Source organism: Sodiomyces alkalinus, assembly GCF_003711515.1.
Source record: "Sodiomyces alkalinus F11 unplaced genomic scaffold SODALscaffold_1, whole genome shotgun sequence".
Classification (NCBI taxonomy): domain Eukaryota; kingdom Fungi; phylum Ascomycota; class Sordariomycetes; order Glomerellales; family Plectosphaerellaceae; genus Sodiomyces; species Sodiomyces alkalinus.
Window position 1 is genome coordinate 23,833 of NW_021167079.1, and position 23,410 is coordinate 47,242.

Here is a 23,410-nt window from a genome sequence, read left to right on the forward strand (position 1 = left end):
CTTACTTTTAAGGAGGAACTACTCATAGTATACTATAATAATTAATAAACTAAGTAGCTACTAGAATCCCTTAGGCCCTAGGTTACCTTAAAATTAAAGTATCTCGATATCCACGCCCTTTAGATCCGATAAACCGTTTTAAAAAGGACCGTCTTAATTAATTAGATTACTACCCACGATATAGTTAGCGATAGCCTTATAAAGGTACTGCCCCCGTAGACATATAGGGCGTTTATATATCTATTAGGGATAGAGGTCCTAAGCCATAGGACTTAAGGTAATTTATAAGAGGCGCGGTGCTAAGTTTATAATCTATAGCCTAGATTAACCGTGGTTTTAGTGCCTTTTAGATTATTATTTAGGCACCCGTTTTTAACGTAGTTTTAAGGTTAATTTAACCACCTATTTTTACACGTTTTTAACGTTTTTAGGTATAAAAGGAGCGCGCTTTTTAATAAGCCGTTCTTTAACCATTAGATTAATATCTAGGCCACTATTTTACCCTAGATTTACAGCTTTAAATTCAGCAGAATAGTCAGGATTAATCCTATAGTTCTAGGGGGGTATGTTAGATACCATAGCCACTTTATCCGGGTGTAATAAACTATATTATATTAGACGTGTGGAGTACCTCGCTCCTATATATCCACCCTTATTTCCCCTGCTTTTTCTGTATAGTTAGATATCCCCGTGAAGTATCATAAACTTCACTTAGATGAATACACACATAATTCCGCGTACCTTATTTGTGTTCTGACACACAATATGGTTTGTCACACCCCGATAAGGTGGCTGTGGCATCGGATATCTGACGAGAACCGAGATCTGTTCCTGTATCTACCTTATCCATGTGTTGTTTTCCGACACACATCCGCCATGAGTACGCACCACATTCGTCCCAAGTTTGACGTCCATCTTTTCTCGTCTCATTCCTTTTACAAGCTATCTTCTCCTGCGAGATAGCCAATCATCCTCGGACATCTCTCGATTACAGGGAACCAAGCCTCCACAGGTTCTGGCTGCCACGAACAACTACGATTCACCATGTGACGAAGATTCCCATCGGTTTTCTATCCCTCTCGCTGTTCTCTGCCTTGGTCCCTTATTCCACTCCCTTCCGGACTGAACGAGCCATGGCCGACTTCTCGCTTACTTCCACAATAAGAGCCGATGGCCTCTCCGTCACCGCTAATGGCTCAGAGATGTCTATCCCTTCGGCACTTGGTCCAGCCCATGATGCGGCCTCTGACAGCGGGACTTCGAGCTGGCTGGGCCTACTGGTCTGGTTTATCATCACGCTGATACAGTTCGCATCGTCCTGCCTGTATTTTATCATCCGCCTAAGCACGATTACCGTGCCTACTTTCATCTTCTCATTGCTTTCCACGAGTTGGACTGTCACGATGAATGCCACTACCCTGTACGTCTGCTCGAATCTACACGGCAGTCGATGCCGCTAACGCATTATGTTTTATGTAGGATGGTGATCATGGCGGCCGTGGCATCTGTTGCGACTTGGATAGTGCGGTATCGCATTCTCAACATGTACTCCCGACTTCCTCCGGAACCTCAACGGAAAGAGCCCGATATAGACCTTTTCCCGGACTCGCACGAAGAGGGTGTGAAGCCAGGATTATCTAACTATCTAGACGAGTTTCTTAGCGCCATCAAAATCTTTGGCTACCTCGAACGTCCAGTTTTCCACGAGTTGACCCGGAGTATGCAGACGAGGAAGCTGATCGCCGGGGAAACTATCAATCTGGAGGAAGAGAAAGGCTTCTGTATCGTGGTTGATGGATTTGTTGAGATTTTCGTCAAGTCTGGTCGCGCGTCGAGATCCGATGACACAAGCCTGCAACCCCGCTTCGACAGCGCCCCGGCGGATGAGAACGATGGCTTCCCGTCTGCACAACAGTACCAGCTTCTTACTGAAGTGAAGAATGGGGCTCCCATGTCTTCTCTGTTTTCGATAATGTCTCTTTTCACGGAAGATGTCCGTCTACGGGAGACAGACGAGGACACGCCGGAACCCAACGCGGCGCACTTCGAGCACAAGAACCATCAGATGGGCAGAGGTATGGCATCTCGAGCACCATCCCATCCGTCGTCTGGCTCTTATCCTGGCACACCGCATCTTGACGCGAACGAGGAAAAGCAATCCAGCAGGCAAGACGAATATGCCCGCCCAGTGATGGGGTCCAACGCAGGTAGTCGCTCCAGGATTCCATCTCTGTCTCTCGCCAGTGCGCCAACGCACCAGTTTTCGTCCACGCCTGATTTTCCCGATCACAAACCCTCCAGTTCAGCACATCCTGACATTATCGCCCGGGCGACTGTCGATACAACCGTCGCTATCATACCCGCCAGTGCCTTTCGACGGCTAACGAAAGTCTATCCAAAGGCGACGTCGCACATAGTCCAGGTTATACTCTCCCGATTCCAGAGGGTGACACTTGCGACTGCCTATTCATACCTTGGACTGTCGGACGAAGTTTTGCAAACAGAAAAGAGCATGAACCAGTACACCATGTGTCAACTTCCCAATCTGCTGCGGGGGGATGCGCTCTCGCGTCTGAAAACAAAATTTGCTCAGGAACGACAACGCCTTGGTATCGACGCAGATGGCAAGGGTATTGTTCTTCATAATGCCAACGCTCGGCGCCAGCGGCAGTCACGGACGACATTGCGCCAAGATGCTAGGATGCACCCGGCAGGCAAGGAACAACGTACGCCAGCGTCTGCAACGACCATGGACCATTCTCTCAGGGGCAAGACAGCGTCCGCTCACACCCCGAGCCCCGGCGATCTCCTCTCAAACCTTCACTTAGCGCGTGTTGGTCATCGGCCATCTAGCTCCGTGGACTTCTCTTATTACCCAGACACTCCGACTTCGCGGAGGGGGAGCCCCAGTCTTCCTTCACGACGTTCAATTCATCCCTTCACATTGCCTAATTATTCCCGCGTCTCGATCGGTGCTAGCGAGTCGACTGATGAAGACGGACTGTTTCGCACATCAATTCTGGAGTGCATGTTCAAGGCAATGGGGTTGAACGCGGCCGGTGGTGGTTCCAGAGAACCAGAATCTGTCGAAGGATCTCCGAAGCTGCCCCCCTACGACCAGAGACGCCAGAAGGCAGTGATGGGAAGCAATAATGCATTTGGCATCATCGGGCCCTTCGAAGGTGCGGACGGGGACACGGAATCCGTCACCTCGAGCAGCATAACGTTGAACAACACACCCAGTGCCCAGACCCTAGCCCATGACATGAGAGACGAGCTAGAGATTGTGTTCTTCCCCAAGGATTCTGTGCTGGTCGAACAAGGCGAAAGAAGCCCTGGCTTATATTACGTGATTGACGGCTTCCTCGACATCTGCACTGCAAGCAAGGAGCACTCTGCAGATATCTTCCGAACTGCAGGCAGATCATCTCTACAATCGGGCGTGCTAGCCAATCATGGCTCTTCATCCGACGCCGGTCAGCGAACTGGCGAGAGGAACAAGAAATGCAAAGTTCGTCAGAGTGTCTCGCTCATCAAACCCGGCGGACTGGCCGGCTACATCAGCACAGTATCTTCATACAGGTCGTTCATCGATATTGTCGCCAAGACGGACGTGTATGTCGGCTTCCTGCCCCGCTCCTCGCTGGATCGAATCGTGGATCGATATCCCATCGTTCTGCTGACTATGGCCAAACGATTGACGAGCCTCTTGCCCCGTCTCCTGCTTCATATCGACTTTGCACTGGATTGGGACCAAGTCAATGCCGGCCAGGTCATCTTCCACGATGGTGACGAGAGTGAAGCCATTTACATAGTGCTGAACGGGCGGCTTCGTTTAGTGGAAGATCGCAAGGGCGGAGGTCACGGGGTGACAGCGCGAGCCGAGTTCGGACAGGGAGACAGTGTTGGTGAACTAGAAGTGCTCACCGAGTCGGCTCGGTCGGGAACTTTACACGCAATACGGGAGACGGAACTCGTCAGGTTCCCTCGCAGTCTCTTCAACAGCTTGGCTCAAGAACACCCGAACATAACCATTAAGATCTCGAAAATCATTGCCTCCCGCATGCGGAGCCTCGTCGATGATCCGTCACCACTCATGACAAGGGAGGTAGGGGCGTCAGCGTCCCTCGGCAAAGGCTCCTCGGCACTGAATCTAAGAACTGTGGCCATATTGCCTGTCACATCGGGGGTTCCGGTTGTCGAGTTCGGCAGTCGTCTGATGAATGCTCTAGCACAAGTTGGACCGAGTAACGGCGCCAAATCTCTGAACCAATCGGCCATCTTGAATCATCTTGGGAAACACGCTTTTAACAAGATGGGCAAGCTTAAGCTATCCCAGTATTTGGCTGACTTGGAAGAGAAGTATGGCCTTGTTGTCTATGTTGCAGGTTCGTACAGATCAGTCTTCTCCCGTCTTCTCTTTCTCTTTCCATGATGAAAACCCGTTGTCCCAGAGGCCAAGCCGCTGATGGCTATTTGTTAACTCTAATTTTTTCCTGATCGTCGTCCTCTCTTATTCTGTCCACTCCTCATCCGAATGAGATGTCGTTCATACTGACCCTCCTTTTTTGTATGGCAGACACCAACGTAAACTCCCCTTGGACGCAGACATGTATCTCGCAGGCAGACTGTATTCTACTTGTGGGGCTTGCTGAGGGCTCTCCTGAAATAGGCGAGTACGAGCGCTTCATGCTCGGCATGAAGTCTACTGCACGCAAAATCTTAGTCCTTCTTCATGCGGAGCGTTATTCCACACCGGGCCTTGCTCGGTCATGGCTTCGGAATCGCATGTGGATCAACGGTGGTCACTACCATGTACAGATGGAGTTTCGCGCGAACATCATGCCGGTTCATTCTGCATCGAAACGGCCCAACACAACATTAAAGGAGCGGGTTCAGATATTACAAGCTGAAATACAGAAGTACGCATCGAGGAAACTTCGCCACACTCCGTTCTATTATCCAGACGCGCCTTTCAAGGGCGACTTCCACCGACTAGCACGAAGGCTTTGTGGGAAGTCCGTGGGACTTGTGCTCGGCGGCGGGGGTGCAAGAGGCATCACCCAGATTGGCATCATTCGAGCCATGGAAGAAGCAGGCATACCCATCGACATCGTGGGCGGAACGTCCATCGGATCCTTCATCGGAGCTCTTTATGCGCGACATGCAGATGTTGTTCCCATCTATGGTTTGGCAAAAAAGTTCTCTGGCCGCATGGCAAGCATCTGGCGCTTCGCTCTAGATTTGACCTACCCAACTGCCTCCTACACAACGGGCCATGAGTTCAACAGGGGCATCTTCAAGACCTTCGGCAAGGATCAGATTGAAGACTTCTGGCTTGAATTTTACTGCAACACGACTAACATCAGCAAGAGTCGGATTGAGTACCACACTAGCGGTTACGCCTGGCGATACATCCGAGCCTCCATGTCCCTTGCTGGTCTCGTACCCCCCCTGGCGGATGAGGGCAGCATGCTCTTAGACGGCGGGTACATCGACAACCTTACCGTCTCCCATATGAAAAGGCTTGGGGTGGACACCATCTTCGCTGTCGATGTAGGATCTCTTGATGACGATACACCCCAGGCTTACGGCGATTCCCTGTCTGGGGTGTGGGCCTTTTTCAATCGGTGGAATCCATTTTCCTCTACACCTAACCCACCGACGCTTGCAGAGATACAGGCTAGGTTGGCGTATGTGTCCAGTGTAGACGCGCTAGAGCGAGCCAAGACGATGCCAGGCTGCATATACATGCGCCCACCAGTCGACGAGTATGGCACGCTTGACTTTGGGAAGTTCGACGAGATCTACAAGGTGGGATACGAGTACGGAACGAAGTTTTTGCGGAGGTTGCGAGACCAGGGCGTACTTCCCCTGGTGGAAGAAACTGAGGCCAAGAAGGCGCTGCGGAGGACCATGGCGCCCCGGAGAGCGAGCATCTAATCGACCCGCGTGACTGTTGGGTGATGACATTCGGCATTCCTGCTCGGGAGAAGGCCCATGCCTGTCAGCTACAGAGTTGCTCAAGGCCTCCCTCCACATTCCCTCTACATCAGACAATCTCACTCCGTTCTCCCATTTTAGGCAGCGAGTATGCTCCGGGATGTGCATGATGAGAAGAGCCGGCGTTTGTTTTGATTCACACAGTAGCTTAACACTGCTTCCTCCTGTTTTGACCTCCCTGTATGCTGAGGTCGAATGTGAAATACGAGCATAGCAGCTTGCCCTACGGGCAAGGCCGCTACGCTCGCCCCTACGGGGGGCTACGGATATAACCCGCTTATATAACTATATTATAAATATATATATACTAACTAATATAGATAAGTATTATTACTTATAGATACGGACTATGTATTTCAAATAATTTCTAAAATATTATAAAAATATAAAACTATAATAATCGACTATAAGATTAACATTATAGATATATAGATATATATACTTCCTTAAGTATATAAGGAAATTATACCTTAAGTATAATATAAAAAGAGCGATATATAATAGTATTGGTCTTATATAATTTATATTTATATAGTGTTTCTACTTTTTATACTAATACTAATATAATATAATAATACTAAAATACCTTAATAGTTTAGTTTTATATCTATTTAAGTTCTTTTTATAATCTATTCTCCTTTAGCTACTCATATATCAAAATCCTTCTCTATTTTATACTTTTATAAAAGTATTTTAATCTATAAATACTTTCTACTAATATATATACCTCTAATCTCTTTTTAGACTTAGATTTATTTTAGTTTATCGTATTATTCGATAGAGGCTCTACGATATCGGGGCGTGACCTCGGGACCGTTTCGGGTATAGTTCGGGTATAGTCTTAGCAAGTACTAACGACTCTAAACAGCCCTAACCTCGGCTATATAAATAGTCATAGATACTTCCTATAAGGGAATCTTTCCCTTCTATAAAAGAATACGACCGTGATTCCCGTACCGATATTCGTATTCAGATAGTTATAAGCCCGGTGCTCTAGTAAACGATCCTATTCCGGAAGATATAATAGCTCTAAGAGACTATTACGGTTAGGGTTATTTATTAGCACGTCTACCTGCTTTATTATTCTTCGGCCTTACCGCCGTTATTATATAGTAACTCCCGAGGAGCACGCCCTTATATAAAGTCCTGGCGTTGACAAGGCACCTATTCTTCGGCTTTGTGCTGTTATTATATAACTGCTCCCGAGGAGCACGCCCCTATAAAAAGTCCTCGCGTTAACGAGCGAGGCACCTCTTTATTCTTTGGTTTTATACTAACCTCCTAACTATTCGGTTAGCGATAGAGGTCGGTTACCTACCCCCTAGTTAATAGACCTATCAAAAACCATCACCGAAGAGTTCCTAGATCTCTCGAAAACCTTATAAGGAAAAGAACCAGTTAATAAACCTACCGAAAACCATTATAAACAAAGAATTACTAGACCTCTAGAAAACCACGTGTTATAGAAGAAGTCAGCCCTCGCTCTAGCTCTTCGTTAAGACCTAGGGGGGTAAGGGAAGGCACCTCTATTATTATTACGGGAGCCGTTGCTCCTAGCGCTATTCCTGTTATTATTAGAGGAAAAGTATTGTATTGGCATGAGCCTCGGGGGTGGGCATAGGCCTCGGGGGCGGACATAAAAAGGGTGGACCTATAGTAAAATACTGGATAGGATCTAAATAGAGTAGTACTTCCGGAGGGATAATTAAAAGGAGTATCGTTAAGCCGAAAATGACCCTAAGGTACCGTATTATCGATAAAATTAATTCTAATATCGGATTCGGACTCTACGCCCTTAAAAGCACCGGAGACCGATATCGTAGCGAGACCGTAAAGGGCGCGGTGAGTTATATACTATAGGGCGGCCTGTAGGGCTAACCGAACGCGATACCGGTATACCACTATAAAGCGCCTAGAATATAATGACTAGAACTAACCCGGGGCGTATAGCCCCGGGAAAGCCCTAAAAATCCTAGGCACCGAGCGGGCGTACTAAAGGCGTACTATATAAATTACGTACCTAATTTTCCGGACTACTAGCTAATAGGGTAAGCGCCGATAAGGCGCTAAAGCTAGTATAGAAGATCCTTTAAACGTAATACTATAAGACTATTATAGGGAAGCCGCTACGCTAATAACCCGGTAACGATATACCTCCTCTTATAATTAAAAGGCTTACCGATATAATCTAATAAGCCATTAAGGGTATACTAATAGAACTACTCGGGGTAATAGGACCTAAGACCTACGCCTAGGTAGTAAAGAGTATACCCGGCGTAGCGCTAACGTATTAAGATAGCACCGGTAAAGGTTATACCTACCCGATACGCCTAAGAACTAATAGTCCGATACGGAGACGCTAAGACTAACCTTAAAAGCCGAACCCTATAAGAGATTACTAAGGCGGTTGATTAAGTTACCCGCTATATAGACGTAATAGCCGCGCGATAACTCCCGAGTAATAATATAATTCTTATATTTAAGTATAGGAATAAATAGTGGATAGCGAACGCGAATAACTAGATTAAAGGCGTATTCGGTATAAAAGCCACGATATATAAGAAAACGTACTAAATTATAGTAAAAGGAATACCGATAGCGTAGCTACTAACTTATGACCCCGACGCGGCGTTATAAGAACTTCGGCTATAGAATAATATAGCGATTACCCGGATTAAGGCTAGGAAACCCAGGAATAACGTAGCGTGGACGGCGTTACTAATTATTAAAGTCGCCCGCCCCGAGGACACGGAGCGATTAATAAAGGAGGGAGTTCTTTAATTACGGATACTATAATAGTAAACCCTATAACCCCGAGATCTCCCTATAACGGTGCTTTAAGTGCCTTAACTTCGGATATAAAGCAGGTTAGTGCTAGGCGATAAAAGCGCTATATGGGTATTACGGCGGTATAGAGTCAGCATACTAAGGGGGCTTTACGGCGTGCGAAGCTAAGATAAACCCGAAGAAAAGGCGTTACGCCGCCTATAAAGGGCTATACGCGGTATTCGACGATAAATACCTAAATACAGTAAAGGAAAGGGCGGGGACTAAGGAGGTATATACTAATAGGGTAAGGGGATTCGACCTTATCTAACTTAAGAAATATAGGGTAAAAAAGGAGTATAGCATCTTTACGGTGTTATTAGATATAATAGTAGTCCCCGAACTGCCTAAGAACAAGAGAAAGTAAAAAGGACGCCTTTTAGGGGCGCGGAATATCCTCCTTAGATCGCGTACTACCCTCTTTACGCTTACTTAGGATAATAATATTATAAGGTTCCTCGCCTTTATTACTACCTTCTAGCCCTTATAAAGCTTTACCCTTTACCCCCGGGCTATACCTAAGGCGTAACTATAAAGCGAAGCGAGCGCGGCGTAGCCGCCTAAGATAAATAATTAGAATCGCTTAGTAGAATATAGGGGGATAGCGGGATAGAGTATAATAGGTGCTTTATAACCGTAGCGGGTATAATATAATAGCGGTAATGGAGCCCGGGTTAGATAAGAGGAAGAACCTGATTTACCCGAGGGGATATAATTATAGGATAGTATAGGGGAGTAGGCGCGCCCTACTCTATATATATAAGCGGTATGAGGCCGCTATATTTTTATAGCGTATTAGTAAGGATTAGGCCTAAGCTATAATTAGAGTTAGGATATAATAGTAGGCGATAAATATATAGGTAGTATACTTACTATACTATAAAGGAGAAGAGTAGGAGACCCTAATATATAATCTCGCGGCGGAACCGGAGCGGTAATACACTATCCTAATAGGAGACTTTAACCTAAAAAACCCCTTTAGGACGGGTATAATAGATATAATAGATAATTAAAAGACCTTATTACGCTCGCGCATGAATAGTAACTTAACCTTATAACCCTAAAAGGATATATTACTAGGACCTTGGCCGATACTAATCGATAGTATAGTATACTAGACCTTACCTAGGTTTTAGCGGACCTTATATACGTATACTAGGGGGACGATCTAGACCTAATAGGCTTAGACTATATAGCCTAGGTAATTAATATCGATATAGCGTAACCGCGCTAGCGTATCGCTAGTAAAGGATAGAGGTAAAGGAAGTTGGACCGGGAAACGGCCTAAAGAAAGGCCTAGAGGCTAGACTATAGAGAAATACCCCTTACCCCGGAAGTAATCGACTAGGTAATAAACTAGATACTATAGGACCTTATTAGTATCACGGACGCTACGGCGCCGCGCCGCGAGCTAGCCGCCTTCCGCGATAGGCCGTTATAATAAACGTAGGAGATAGTAAAGGCGAATAAGGAGATAATAAGGCTAACACGGCATTACTACGGGCGGAGGTTACGCGGTAAGTAGAATAAACTTAAGGAAGTAGAAAAATATCGCGATATTCTAATTAGAATAAAGAAGCGGAAAAGCTAGCGGGGCGCCGTTAATATAATAGTAGTAGACTAAAGAAGCCTTTAGGTATTATAACGCTAGGCCTAGACGGTAAGCCACCTGCCCCTAGACCTCCTATCTATCCCGCCCTTATAGCGTAGCGCGGGCGGACCGGTCGCGATAATATATAACGGGAAAGCGATAATCCTTATAAAGAAGTTTTCCCCCCTACTATACCTTATAGAAAGCGGGCGTATCGGCGGCGCGCCGAGGATAACGGTAATACTACTTATATAAGAGGTTACGGAAAAGGAGGTTTAATAGGTTATATAATAAATAGTAAAGTAAAAGGTACCCGGGGAGGATAGCCTATTAAATAGATTCCTACTCGCCTATAGCTAACTACTCTATAGGCGACTAGTATAACTCTTCTCCGCGAGCCTTAAGGCTATATATTTCCCGTAATAATACTATACCGTAAAAGTAGTAATACTTAAGAAACTAGGTAAACCGAAGGAAGCTTATATAATAGCCTTAGGGTAATAACTGATATTACTTATTAGCGTAACCGGGAAGGTCCTAAAGAAGATAATAGCAGGGAGAATTATAACCGTAGCGGAGGAGTACTAACTCCCCCCCGCTGGATAGATAGGTAATTATAGATACTACGATATAATAGTAGCGGTTAAGGCCATTATAGAGGGAGTATACGCCGTGTAGGAGTATAGCGGGGCTATAGCGTAATTAAAGCTCGATATCTAGGGCGCCTTTAATATAGTACTATACTAAAAACTCCTTAAAGTCCTCGCCTAGTACGGCTTCCCGGACTAGGTTATAAAATAGACTTAGTTATACCTTATAGCGCGCACAGCGCGCCTACGCTTTAACGGCGATATAGCGTATTAGGTAGAAATCTAGGCGGGAGTCCCCTAAGGATCGCCCTTCTCCCCAATCCTCTTTATACTATTTATTAGGACGTTTTACTAAGAATTAATCCGGATACCGCGGGTCGTGGTAATCGGCTTTACCGATAACACGAATATCGTAGCCTTTAGACGTAATAAGGCTATACTACGGGCATACCTTAACGGGTATAATAAGTCTACTAAAGCTAGTCACGAAGGAGCGGACTACGATTTAAGCCACGGAAGTATAAGCTCCTTTACTTTATAAGAAAATAAAAACCGCTACTACTCCTACTATACCTGAAGGGCACGCCGGCGCTATAAGTTAGAGAGATAGAGGTCCTAGGGCTTATCCTTAACTAGAAGCTTATATTTCGTCCTTATATTAGAAAACTTAATGCTAAACTCTTTACCTAGAAATACGCCCTTATACGCCTTATAGCGTTAATATAGGGCTACCGTATCGGGGACGCGCGTAAACTATACTAAATAGTAGTCCGGAGTGTTATACTATACGCGGCCCCGGCCTTCTATATAATAATAAGAAAAGAGGAGAAGCCGAGTAAAGTCCTTAAAGGACTAGCTAGTAAGCAGGTATAATACCTATATATCGTTACCGGCGCGTATTAGGCTACTACTATAAAGGTAGTTAATATAGAGGCGGGGGTCCCCCCCCTTAACTTATACTATAACGCCCTAACCGTATAAGTAGTGCTACGGGTAAAGGATACCTAGATAGAGTAAGCGATACTTTAGGTATAACGAGTAGCCGAAGCGGCTATATAGCATAGAAAACACGGGGGAGGGGTTAAGCCTTACCTAAGGTCCTAAGAGATATAAAAGCAGGAGGTTAAGTCCTGGCTCCTCGGGAGGGAATTAGCCTAGCGCCTTTAAGAGGAATAGGCGTACCGGTAAAAGCGTACCTTACTACGCTAATATAGTAGCGTAGCTATAATATAGATACGCTAATTTAACTATGCGGCGCTTAGGAAGTATAAGGGCCTTATAAAACTATAGAGTTCTATCCTTACCTAAATTTAAACGGAGAAAATAGGCCTTCGCCACTTCCTCTTTATAAAAGGCGTACCGGAAATAGCGACGCCGTATTACCGGTACGCTAATAAAGGGCCAGAGATAGCGGAATATATCGCGCTATAATACCGAGATATATTAGGGGAGATATAAGAGCGCCTTATAGCCGATACGGGCGCGCGCTTATTAATAAAACAGGACTAGCTCCTAGCGCTCCGGAGTAAGGAGACTGCGGGGAAAATCGCGAAATAGTTCCTATAAACCGGGCGCCTCCCGGATTTCCGACTAGTATAATAACTAAAAGCGGAGGCGTAATAGAGCCCCCGTAGCGCTAGAACTTTAGGTATAAATACGGGGAGGTAAAGACGACTATAAAAGGAGGTAAAGACGACTATATAGGGAATAAGTAAAGGGAGAGTAAGATAATTATTAATAGCCGTTATATAACCGTGCTATGGGCGCGCTATATTTACTCTTTATCTATATACTTATAGGACTTATCGTTATTGTTATCGGAGCTAATCGCTTTATTATCTACTAGGATAACCTTATCCTTACCTTTACCCTTATCCTTAGTAGCTAAGGCCGTAGGGTCTCCCGATAAAGGAATAGGGATACCCTATAATACGTGTTAGTAGCGGGGTCGGCACGGGGTCGGCGCGGGGTAACTTATAAGGTAGGCGAGGATAAGCTTTAATATCTCGCCGTTATAAGCGTAGCTATTACTATAACTTTATAGGGGCGCGGCGGCGGGGGCGGCGATTATACTAATACTACTAGCCCGGCAGAGGGCGGCGCGGTACGCCCGGAGGGCGTAAGTCTAATAGGTAGCCGCCTATTAATACTTCCGGATATTCTATAATAGGATTAGTAATAAGGATATAGTATATACGGTATAACGAAGAAGGGGAAAACCTATAAAGGGAGTTAGGGCGGCGTGGGCGGCGGCGGCGGCGGCGATAAGAGCGGTAGCGGCGTTATGATAAGGGGGGGGACTTAATAAGACGATTAAAGGAGTAAGGGTACAGCGGGGGCGTAACGGGGATAAACAGGGGCGTAATAGCTATTATTACGATTACTATTAATATATTTAATATAACGGGCGCCGGCTCCTAAGTCGGGTTAGTAAATACGGCACGGAGCGGGGGCGCCGCGGGGGCGTAGCGGGAATATAACGGAATACGACGGGATTATATACTAGGAGGGTTTTAGCAGGGTACGGCTTAGTACTCTCGCGCTAGGGATACGACGTATAAGGTATAGGGCGATAAGCGGATAATAGGGGTAGCGGCGGACTATACCCGGTTAGAATATAAAGCGGGGGCGTAAAGCGGGCGTAACGATAATAGAGCGGGGAACTTATAGTAGAAGACTAAGGGGTAGTCGGTCTTTTACCCTTATAGGCGCCGGCACCGGCTCCCCCTTTAGTGATAGAGGTCTTATTATTAGGTATCTAGAGGGATAGGAGAGTTAGACTAAGGCGGGCGTTACGGTAGCGGAGCGGGGGCGATACAAGAACGGTATAACCCGGGACCCTATTAGATCCCCTACTATATAGCCGAACGGTACTAGGGATCCCGTACGGGAATTCTAGGGCTATACCTATATCGTACCGACCACGTAAAACTTACCTTAAGAATAATAGCTTAAAGGAGGAAAAGAGGAAAGGAGGAAAAGAGAGGAAAAGAGGGAGGGTTATAAGAAAAGGGAGTAATAGATTAGCCCTACGAGTTACCACGCCTTCTAGGGAATAGTAGCCACGCCCGGCCTATACTATAGCGCCTACCCCGGAGAGCCTATATAGCGCGAGTAAAGGAGGTATATAACTAAATAAGGGCTACTACAAATAATAGGTATATAAAGGAGGTTTTAGAATAAACAATAAATAAAGGAAGGAGTAAGGGGGGGGGGGTAGGTATACCCCCCCCTTATAGAAGGGAAGGAGAGTATAAAAAGGTACCGCGGTAAGGGAAGAATAACCTCGCCGGATCCGGAATAAAGGAAAGGACGGCGGCGAGAGACCGTAGCGATAGCGTACCGAGGGCGCGTATAACCGATATAGTACCTACTAAACTAACTAGCTAACCCCCGTTAGCCACTAGCCCGGAGGTAAGATCCGGTTTTCGAATAACGATAAAAACGGGGCCGCGGAGCGATACCGTAGCGGCCACGCACGATAGACCTACTTATATAATAAGAGCGTAGGGGTTTTTATCTATTAACGGTTTCTCCTTAAGAATTAGAGAAGGACTATTACCTAGGTGGCTAGCCTAGCTTAGCTAAGCGAGAGCAGAGTAATAAATAAATAATAATAATACTTCTGGAGGCGTACTACTCCTTATAAAAATAGGGTAAACGGTCTCGCACACGTTATAACTTAATATAATACACATACGCGAAGACTTCCCCTAAGTCAGAAGAGTTAGAAGAGTGTATTTTAACGTGCCATAGTTATCAGCCTGGTTTATAATACTTAAAGCCATTTAATATCTTCTACACCTTTAAGTTATCCTTTTTACCCTTCCACTATAAAAGCAGCTATATTATAAGCGCTTAGTCGACTATCGTTAATCTAATTAGGGTAACCTCTTCGCTTAAGTAATAGAAGATATCCTCTAATATTCACCGCGGTTAATAGATCCTAACTACCTAGAAGGACTAGATTATATAGAAACGTAGTATCCGCGGAAAGTTCTCCTCTTTTTAGAACGATTACCTTAATCCTTAACTGGATAACGACGAAGTAGAAGCCTCCCTGCTACCTAAGCCTATACCTCCTAATACACGTAAATACGAAGCCGAGAAGGGCGTTAAGACGCCTTAGTTAATTAACGACCTCTTAGATTAAGGCAGGGTTCGTTACCTTTAAAGCCGCCGTGTATATCGCGAAGAAAAGGCCGACTACGATAATCAGGAATAAGAACTTAACGCCCTACGCTCCTATATCCTGGCTATAATCTGCGTTACTCTTAGGGACCTCCTTAGACTGTTATAAGAAGACTAAGTAAATAACGCGAGGGCGTGGATTACTACCCTTTATAAGCACGTAGCCCTAACGCCTATAGATTAACGGTATAAGGCTCTGCGTTAATATCGTTAGCTCGTTAAAACGCCGTTAAAGACTATCCCTAGGGATATAGGTAGATAGATTACTAATTAGAAGGCTACCTTGATAGGATACTAACGCGCTAGGGTTATCGAGATAGCTTTAGTAGATTATTAGGTAGAAGATGCCCTCGCCGCGATACGTCCCGTTACTCGGGAATAGTATTATATTTACGTAGTGACGAATAGGCAGAGGATTAATAATAATGAGCTATTAATCAGGGACCTCGTACAGGACCTTAAGGTGCTGTTTAAGTCTATAAGGGATATCTAATCTATCGGCACTACTATTACTGTAGAGAGACTATCGCTATTACTGCGAACTATCGGTACTACTATTACTGTAGAGATACTATCGCTATTACTGCGAACTATCGGTACTACTATTACTGTAGAGATACTATCGGCACTGCTATTACTGCAGAGATACTATAGCTATTACTACGAACTAACCGCTATTACTACGGGACCTCGTGGAGAGATCTCCTCGTTATATCGGCACTACTATTACTGCGAGCCTCGGTACTGCTATTACTACGGAGATACCACTAAAAGATACCTACTAACGGCTACGCCCGCGGGAGATACAACTAATGGCTACGCCTATAGGGGGTGATTTTAACCGCGTTATTATTATTATAGGAGCTTTTCTAGAGTGTCCCCTCGATAGGACTAAATAGGCGGCGATTAACCTAATCGGACTAATTAGGAGCCAGGGATTAAGATTAATATTAAACGATTAAAAGGACCGGTTTAAGAGCGTTTTTAAGAGCGTTTTTAAGAGCCTTTTCGAGGACTGTTTTTAAGATAGACTACTTTTATAATAGAAAGGATTAAGAGTTGTTCGGTTTAAACCGAGGCCTCTAATTAGCTAGTCGGCCCGGAAAAGTGGATCCGCTCTAACTAGGGGGGTAAATTATATTAGCACGAGCCTCGGGGGTAGGCACGAGCCTCGGGGGTGGGTATAGGCCTCGGGGGTGGAAATAATAAGGGTAGACCCACGGTAAAATACCGGATAGGATCTAAATAGAGTAGTACTTCCGGAGGAGTACTGCCCCTTATAAAAATAGGGTAAACGGTCTCGTACACGTCATAACTTGCCATAATACACACACGCGAAGATTTCCCCTAAGTCAGAAGAGTCAGAAGAGTGCATTTTGACGTGCGACAAAAAGAGCCTCAAGCTGTTATTATTAAGGAAAAAGAAGAAGATCTAACTGCTATTACTACTGCCATGGAGGCCCCTAAGGCTCCCACCGAGTTATAAAGTGGCGGCAGGACGGCTGAAAAAGGCAAAAGGAGTATAACGCCTATACCTGCTCTGCCTATAGTTATAGTTCCTAATGAAGAGGAAAAACTAAAGTTATTAAAGGATGTATAACGGTTATTTTATGCTGTTTTTAAAGGCCACAGGCTATTCAATAAGCCGTTAATTCTACGTTTGATATTAAGCTATTTTAGATCTCGATTTTAAGTGGGCTTAAGGATTAGAACCGTCGGATATGATCCCTTAGTTCTAGGGGGGTATATTAGATAAAGGCTATAGGATATCGGGGCGTAACTTCGGGACCTTTTCGGGTATAGTTCGGGTATAGTCTTAGTACGTACTAACGACTCTATACAGCTCTAACCTCGGCTATATAAATAATCACAGATACTTCCTCTAAAGGAATTTTTCCCTTCTATATAAGAACACGACCGCGATTCCCATACCGATCTTCGTGTTCTAACATATATCTATTATATATAGCTTATTTATTATCTTTCTCTTATTCTATTAAGTCTACTATAATAGTTTTATAGCTTTCATTTTTCTAAGCGTCTATTAAGGCCTAGGCTATAGTAGACTGGTTAGATAGCCTAGGAGCCACGTGCCTAGTAGATCCTGAAGAAGTTAATCTAAACGGGGGGACCTTGTATAGGTCGAATCTTTATTAGGAATTACCGCACGTCAAATAGCACTTGGATGATTAACTTAGTAGAGCAGAAATCTCGTGTGTGTGTATTATCTTAAGTTATATTTGTGTGAGTCTTTTATGCCCTTAATTTAGGTGGTGAAGACTCTGTTATAGGTATTATATTATTTGGATCCTATCCGGTCTTTTCCGGTATCCGCCCCTGTTATATCCTAATATCTAAGGCCCGAAGCCCTTAGTTAGGGAGTGGATCCCCCCTAGATCCCCTATAGACTACGTCGTGGTCCTGCCTATACGATACACCCCCTTAGTCAAGGTGGGTCTTCCTAGGTTAACTAACTAATTAGAGGCTTCGGTTTAAACTAAACGCTCTTAGCTTTTCTATCGTAAATTTAATAGTCAAGGGAAAAACACCCTCGTAAAAGGGATCTAAATCCGTACTGTTTAACCGTTTAATTTAATTCTATCTTAATTCGTTCTTTAATCCTGATTAGCCAGATCTGCTTAATCGGATCTATATCTATCGGATCTTTTACGCCCTCGGGGGCCTTTATTACGGCCGCTCTAACGCGTTTAATCTCCTCGTGTAGTCGTTTAGACCACTTAATACGGTTCTTTTAATCCGTTAAATTAAGCTATTACTATAGTCTTTTAATCCCTGCCTTTGGTAGTGCCTTTATTAAACTATCCGCGATTATCTCCTTTGTGTTAACGTATATAACCTTAAAGAGGCCTTACTATACTAACTAACACGCTTACTGGTTATAAATATCGATATACTATAGCCTTATTCGTAGATATTATACCTTTTTATTAATAAGGTTAATAGTCTATTAATTATCGTAGTGTAGTTATAGTTACTATTAGTCTAACCGAAGCTCTAAATCCCTTAATATCCGGCTAACGAATAACGTCTTTTTAGCGGCCTTTATAAGAGCGAGCAGTTCTGATTCTGTTAACGACGTTATAACCGTCGGTTACTTACCCGCGTTCTAGTTGACAGTTCCCCCGAAGAGCTTTATCGTATATTCTTATGAACTTTTACGGTCTGGATTATCATTAAAGGACATGTTACTTACTATTAGGAAGAGCCTATCCCCGCCAAATTCTAGGTAGTAGTGTTGTATACAGTATAGGAATAGCAGTACTTATTAAGCCCTTTTAAGATAGTTAGAGGAGGGATTAATATTATATTAGGAAAGCTTTAAATAAGCGAACGCGATATCGGCTTTTATTATAATAGCGGCGTATAGGATCAAACCGATTATACCCTGGTATTAGCGGACCTCGGGAATTAATACGCGGGTACTATCGCGGGGTATTACCGGCTCTGTAGATAATAGGACCTTTAGTGGTTTTCGGTAGAGTATATCTATATAGTATTTAACCGTAATCTTCTCTATATAGGAGGATTATAATAGCTATAGCCTACGGGTGGCTCTATCCCTTAGGACCTTAATTCCCAGAAACTAATAGATTTCTTCGCCTCCTAATAACCTATAGCTTCGCTTAAGAGCGGCTTTAAGGTCGTCGGCGTTAGTCTTACAGTCTTTACAGTATATGAGTCCGATATCGTTAATATAGAAGGATAGGATTAAACCGTCGCGGATGATAATATAGGGGTTATTAGGCACGGCTATAAATCCTATCCTCTATAGCGTACCGCTAAATTCATCTTATTATAATAGTGGTAATACCCTTAAGCCGAAGAGGGCTTTCCGTAGTAGTAGTACCTTACCTAGTATTTTATAGCCTTACGGTATCTTTATAAATACCTCTTCTTTAAGGCTAGCATTAACGAACGCGTTAATAGCGTCGAACTGCCTTATCTCTAGTTTAGTTCGGGCGGTGATTACTATTAGTATATAGAAGGACCGCGAGGCTAGTATTACGGTATAGTTATCGTTAGTCTCTAACCGTTTTTATTAATCCCCTTAGACGATAAGGCGTGCCTTACACTTAAGGAGGGTGCCCTCCTTATTAAATTTATAGGTGTATACTTACCTCTAGGCGAGGACTTATTACTTATTAGCCTAATTACTATTTACCTCCTACTAGTAGCCTATCTATCGGTGCCCCTTAAGGTATTCCCCCTTAGCCTATAACTACCGCTCCCGTAATAGGTAGATGCGTATATCGTGGTAGTGGTTTAGTAGAGGCGGGAGATCCTCGCGGGTTACGTACGATAGCGATAATAGCTAGGAGGTATAAGGGGAATCTATAATACCGATATTATCGTTAATAGCTTACTTCCTCGCGCGTATAGGGTTATAAGTCTTTCTAGCGTTAAAGAACGCCTTCTAGGCGTTATCTTTCTATATCTTCTCGGTCTTATAGATACTTACGATAAATAGGCGCGCGGGTAATAGGCGCGCGGCCGACAGGGACCCCCTAGGGGTATCCCCGGCTATCCGTTAGTGGTTATCGTGTTCTTCCACCTTAACGCCCCTAACTAGGGCTAACACTATAAGGAACGCGCGCGCGGGATCTTCCGGGGATATTAGAGGCGTGGGAAACGGTTTAAACCTTGTAGTGGTAAACCGTGAAGTGTCCGTAGTAATAGCGGTAGCCTCTCCCGTAGTAATAACGGTGTTATCGCTTTTACCCGTAGTAATGCCGGTGGTATAGTCTATAATACTAGCAATAGCCTCTCCTATAGTAATAGCGGTGGCGTTAGAGTTACGAGGTTCTAAATCTATAGCCTAGGTATTAGGCTATAGATTTAGAACCTTATTTATAGTAATAGTAGTAGCCTTTCTTGTAGTAATAGCGACGGCCTTACCTTTATCCGTAGTAATAGCGGTAGCGTCGCCTTTACCCGTAGTAATAGCGGTAGCGTCGCCTTTACCCGTAGTAATAGCGGTAGTGTTAAAGTCTTCCGACTTAAGATCTAATACGTCTACGGCTATGCCCCTTAATAGTAGCCTATTCGCGGTCTTATTAGATTAGGTGATACAGATAGATTATAGGCGTTCCCCGATTTCCTCGGCGGAAGCTATAGCTTATAGCGTTTTAATTCTGCCGTTAAATATCTTATCTTCGTTAAAGACTACGTTTTTTATAGTAATAATATCTATTAGGTATAGTAGCTAAATACGGAAGCTATTCGAGGATTAGTATCCGACGTATTAACCGATCCATACTTCGGTTCTAGCCTTTATAGGCGGTTCTTTATAGCTGAGATATCGCGCGTTTGTATGAAGGCTTTATAGCCGTAAGCTTATAGGTATATAAGGTTAGGTTAACGGCTGCGTAAGGCTTCGTATAGCGTTCGCTAGTTATTAATATATTATAGCATCCTATTATATAGATATATAGTAGTCTTAAAGATCTTAGGCTAGATAGATATAGGTAGATTAGCTCTAATCCTTATAGCCCTCGCCCTTCTCTTAATAATACCTCTAATCCGTTCTATAACGCCGTTTTAATCCTATAAATATAGTGCTAATAGCTGGCCTTCTACCCCCTTAGTAGCGAGGAAAGCAATAACTTCTAGGTGCTAAAATATCTCCGAATCGGCGTATAGGATACGTGGCCGGACGTCGAATTAGGTCTTAAGTAGGGTACAAACGTCTTTTAACGCGTATAGGATAAAGCCTTAGTTCCTTTTCTATAGGTAGTAATCCTACGTATAACCTATATACACGTGTATCATAAATATAATAGACTTATATAGGCCGCCTAGCGATTCTAACTCTTCTAGATCGTGAAAATCAATAGCTAAGGCCTCTCCGGGCTTTAACGGGTAAAGGGATAGTATCCGCCGGATCTACGTAGGTACTTATAATTACCCGCACGCGTTATAGTCCGTTATACGAGGTCCCTTTATCTGTACCCTCTAAGTAGCGTTAACGATCTTTATAAGAGTATCGGTACCATAGTGGCTAAGGCGTTCGTGCTACTATTATACCGTGGTTTTCTACGGTTACCGCGGTTATCGTGATCTTTTATACGGGTTATCGCGGGGGTGCCTTACTAAGACCGCGAATGCGGTAGCGGCTATAGCTTCCGCGCGCTTGATTATATACTAGCCGTAGATATCTAGTAGCTTATAGATAGGCCGGTTATCGGCAGAGCTAATAATAGTATTATTTACGCTATCCTAGCGGTAACCTTATAGGCGTAGCTAATATTCCAAGACGATATTAGTGACGAATTCCTTATAGTATACGACGTTACGGAGGCGTAATAGCCTTTTCGTGCCCGATAGGGATTATATACGTAGCTTAACATCTCCGTATCCGAGGATAGAAGCCTTATAAGTACCCACCTAAAAGGATAAAGATAAAGTATCCCTGGGTAGTCTAACGGCCGTAAAACGGCCTTGATTATTAAAGACATAGATTAATAATCCTAAGTCTAGGATCGCGTAGTATAATAGCGCTCTAGCTTAATGAATAGAAAGGGATACCCCCTATTCTTATTATAATCTTAATAGCATCGTTATATAATAACGGCGCGCTACCCCTTACGTTATGGGGGCTCTTAGTCTCCCCGTCGCGGTGACGGATAGGTCTTTATAAATTATAATAGGCGTAGTATTATAGAGTTAATCTTCCTAGACTTCCTCTATCTTATTAGCGGTGATAGCCCCTAAGGCTTCCCGCCTTTTCTATATCGCGGTGTCCACGCGGCTTTTAAAACTATAATTACGTATCTTCTTTTCCGTAACCTTTATAATATCTTCAAGGCCACGCTAGATATAAGGGCGTATATCCGGCCTTACGTACTAATAGGCGGCGGTAGTATAGGTGTTTTCGTATATCCTATAAGGCCTCCTCGTTACGGGAGGAATAGCCTTTAAGGACGTATCGCTATAAGGACGCTTTTTATTATCTTTATTATTAGTAGTATCCTTAGTATTGGGGAGGTTTCTAAGGGTGTTAAAGGTGCCTCTCCTAACTCTAGGTTTTATAGCGGTGGATTATAGGCTCTTTATATTACTAAGAACCGCCCTTAGAGCCTTTACGAAGTCGTTAATCGTTAGCTTATTTTCCGTAATCTTATTATAGTTATTTACTAAGTAGTTATTACTCTATTCCTAGGTAATAGGTCTAATAGCTTTTAACGCGTCTTCTACTTAATAGTCCGCGCTTAATAGCTCTAAAACGTCTATATACTTATAGTATATTATCGCTATTTTCTAGCTTACCACTTAGGCGTTTATATCCTTAGGTAGAGCCTTTATAGGCGTAGTGTATCGTCGGTATAGGACTAGGGCTTTCTTACGGAGGTCTATAGGTATTAGTCCTACGTACACGTATAGGAGAGTAATCTAGGCCCGCGGGTTATTTACGGTATTATCCTATAACTAGGCGAGGAGGTTATATAACGTGGTATATATAGTCCTTTTAATATAGGAGCGTACCTTATTAAACTCCTTTTACTACGCGTCGTAGTCTGCCTTTTCCTCGCGGTATATACGGCGATCTTATAGGTCGCGCGTACGCCCTTTTTTAAAGAGGTCGTTAATAGACGTGGGCGTTTTAGTCGGTGGTTCTTTTATTACGGCTATAACCTTCCGGCGAGCGGCCGTCTTCCTCTTACCGGCGGCCGTGGCCGCTATAGTAGCGGCGGCGTCCGTAGCGTCCGTGGCCTTATCGCCCTTTAGCGTGATGGTGGAAAACGTAGTAGCCGTGGCTATAGCCTCCTCCGCGTTTAGGTCCACGATAAGGGCTTTATATTCACGAATATTAGGCGGTATAGGTAAGGGGAGGAGATAGGCGTTAGCCTCCTTATCGCTTAGCTTTAGATTAAGGTAGTTATCCTAGTAGGAGGCCGATTTACCATGTACGGCGCGCTCCTAAACTGCCTAATCCCTTTAGTTAATAAGGGTAATAGCGGCCGCCTTTTATTCGGCGTTAAATACGTTGGAAGATATCTTTACTAGTTTATCGTTTATCGGTTAGTTAATTAATAAGTAGGTTAATTCATCTTTTAATTACTCTGATTAGGTCGATAGTAGTTGTTTAAGAGTACTTATATAGACGTGATTACTTCTTTATAGTGGAATAGGGGTAGCCTTATTAATATCTATCGTTTAGGCGTTATAAACCGGGCTTATAACTATCGTA

General features: G+C 44.0%; 1 protein-coding gene across 1 annotated transcript; it reads left to right on the forward strand.

Annotated features, from left to right (window-relative positions):
- Window positions 1–850: 850 nt before the first annotated feature.
- On the forward strand, window positions 851–6,351 carry SODALDRAFT_325968 (patatin-like phospholipase). Its single transcript, XM_028610040.1, has 3 exons — window positions 851–1,420; window positions 1,480–4,388; window positions 4,580–6,351. The coding sequence occupies exons 1-3, from the start codon at window positions 1,134–1,136 to the stop codon at window positions 5,941–5,943; spliced, it is 4,560 nt and encodes a 1,519-aa protein (XP_028469583.1). The 5' UTR covers window positions 851–1,133; the 3' UTR covers window positions 5,944–6,351.
- Window positions 6,352–23,410: the final 17,059 nt, after the last annotated feature.

Bases quoted from the DNA above. Each gene is read 5' to 3' on its own strand.
- SODALDRAFT_325968 (XM_028610040.1), top strand. From the start codon at position 1,134: ATGGCCGACTTCTCGCTTACTTCCACAATAAGAGCCGATGGCCTCTCC. The intron at 1,421-1,479 runs GTACGTCTGCTC...TGTTTTATGTAG, and splicing joins ACGATGAATGCCACTACCCT to GATGGTGATCATGGCGGCCG. The intron at 4,389-4,579 runs GTTCGTACAGAT...TTTGTATGGCAG, and splicing joins CCTTGTTGTCTATGTTGCAG to ACACCAACGTAAACTCCCCT.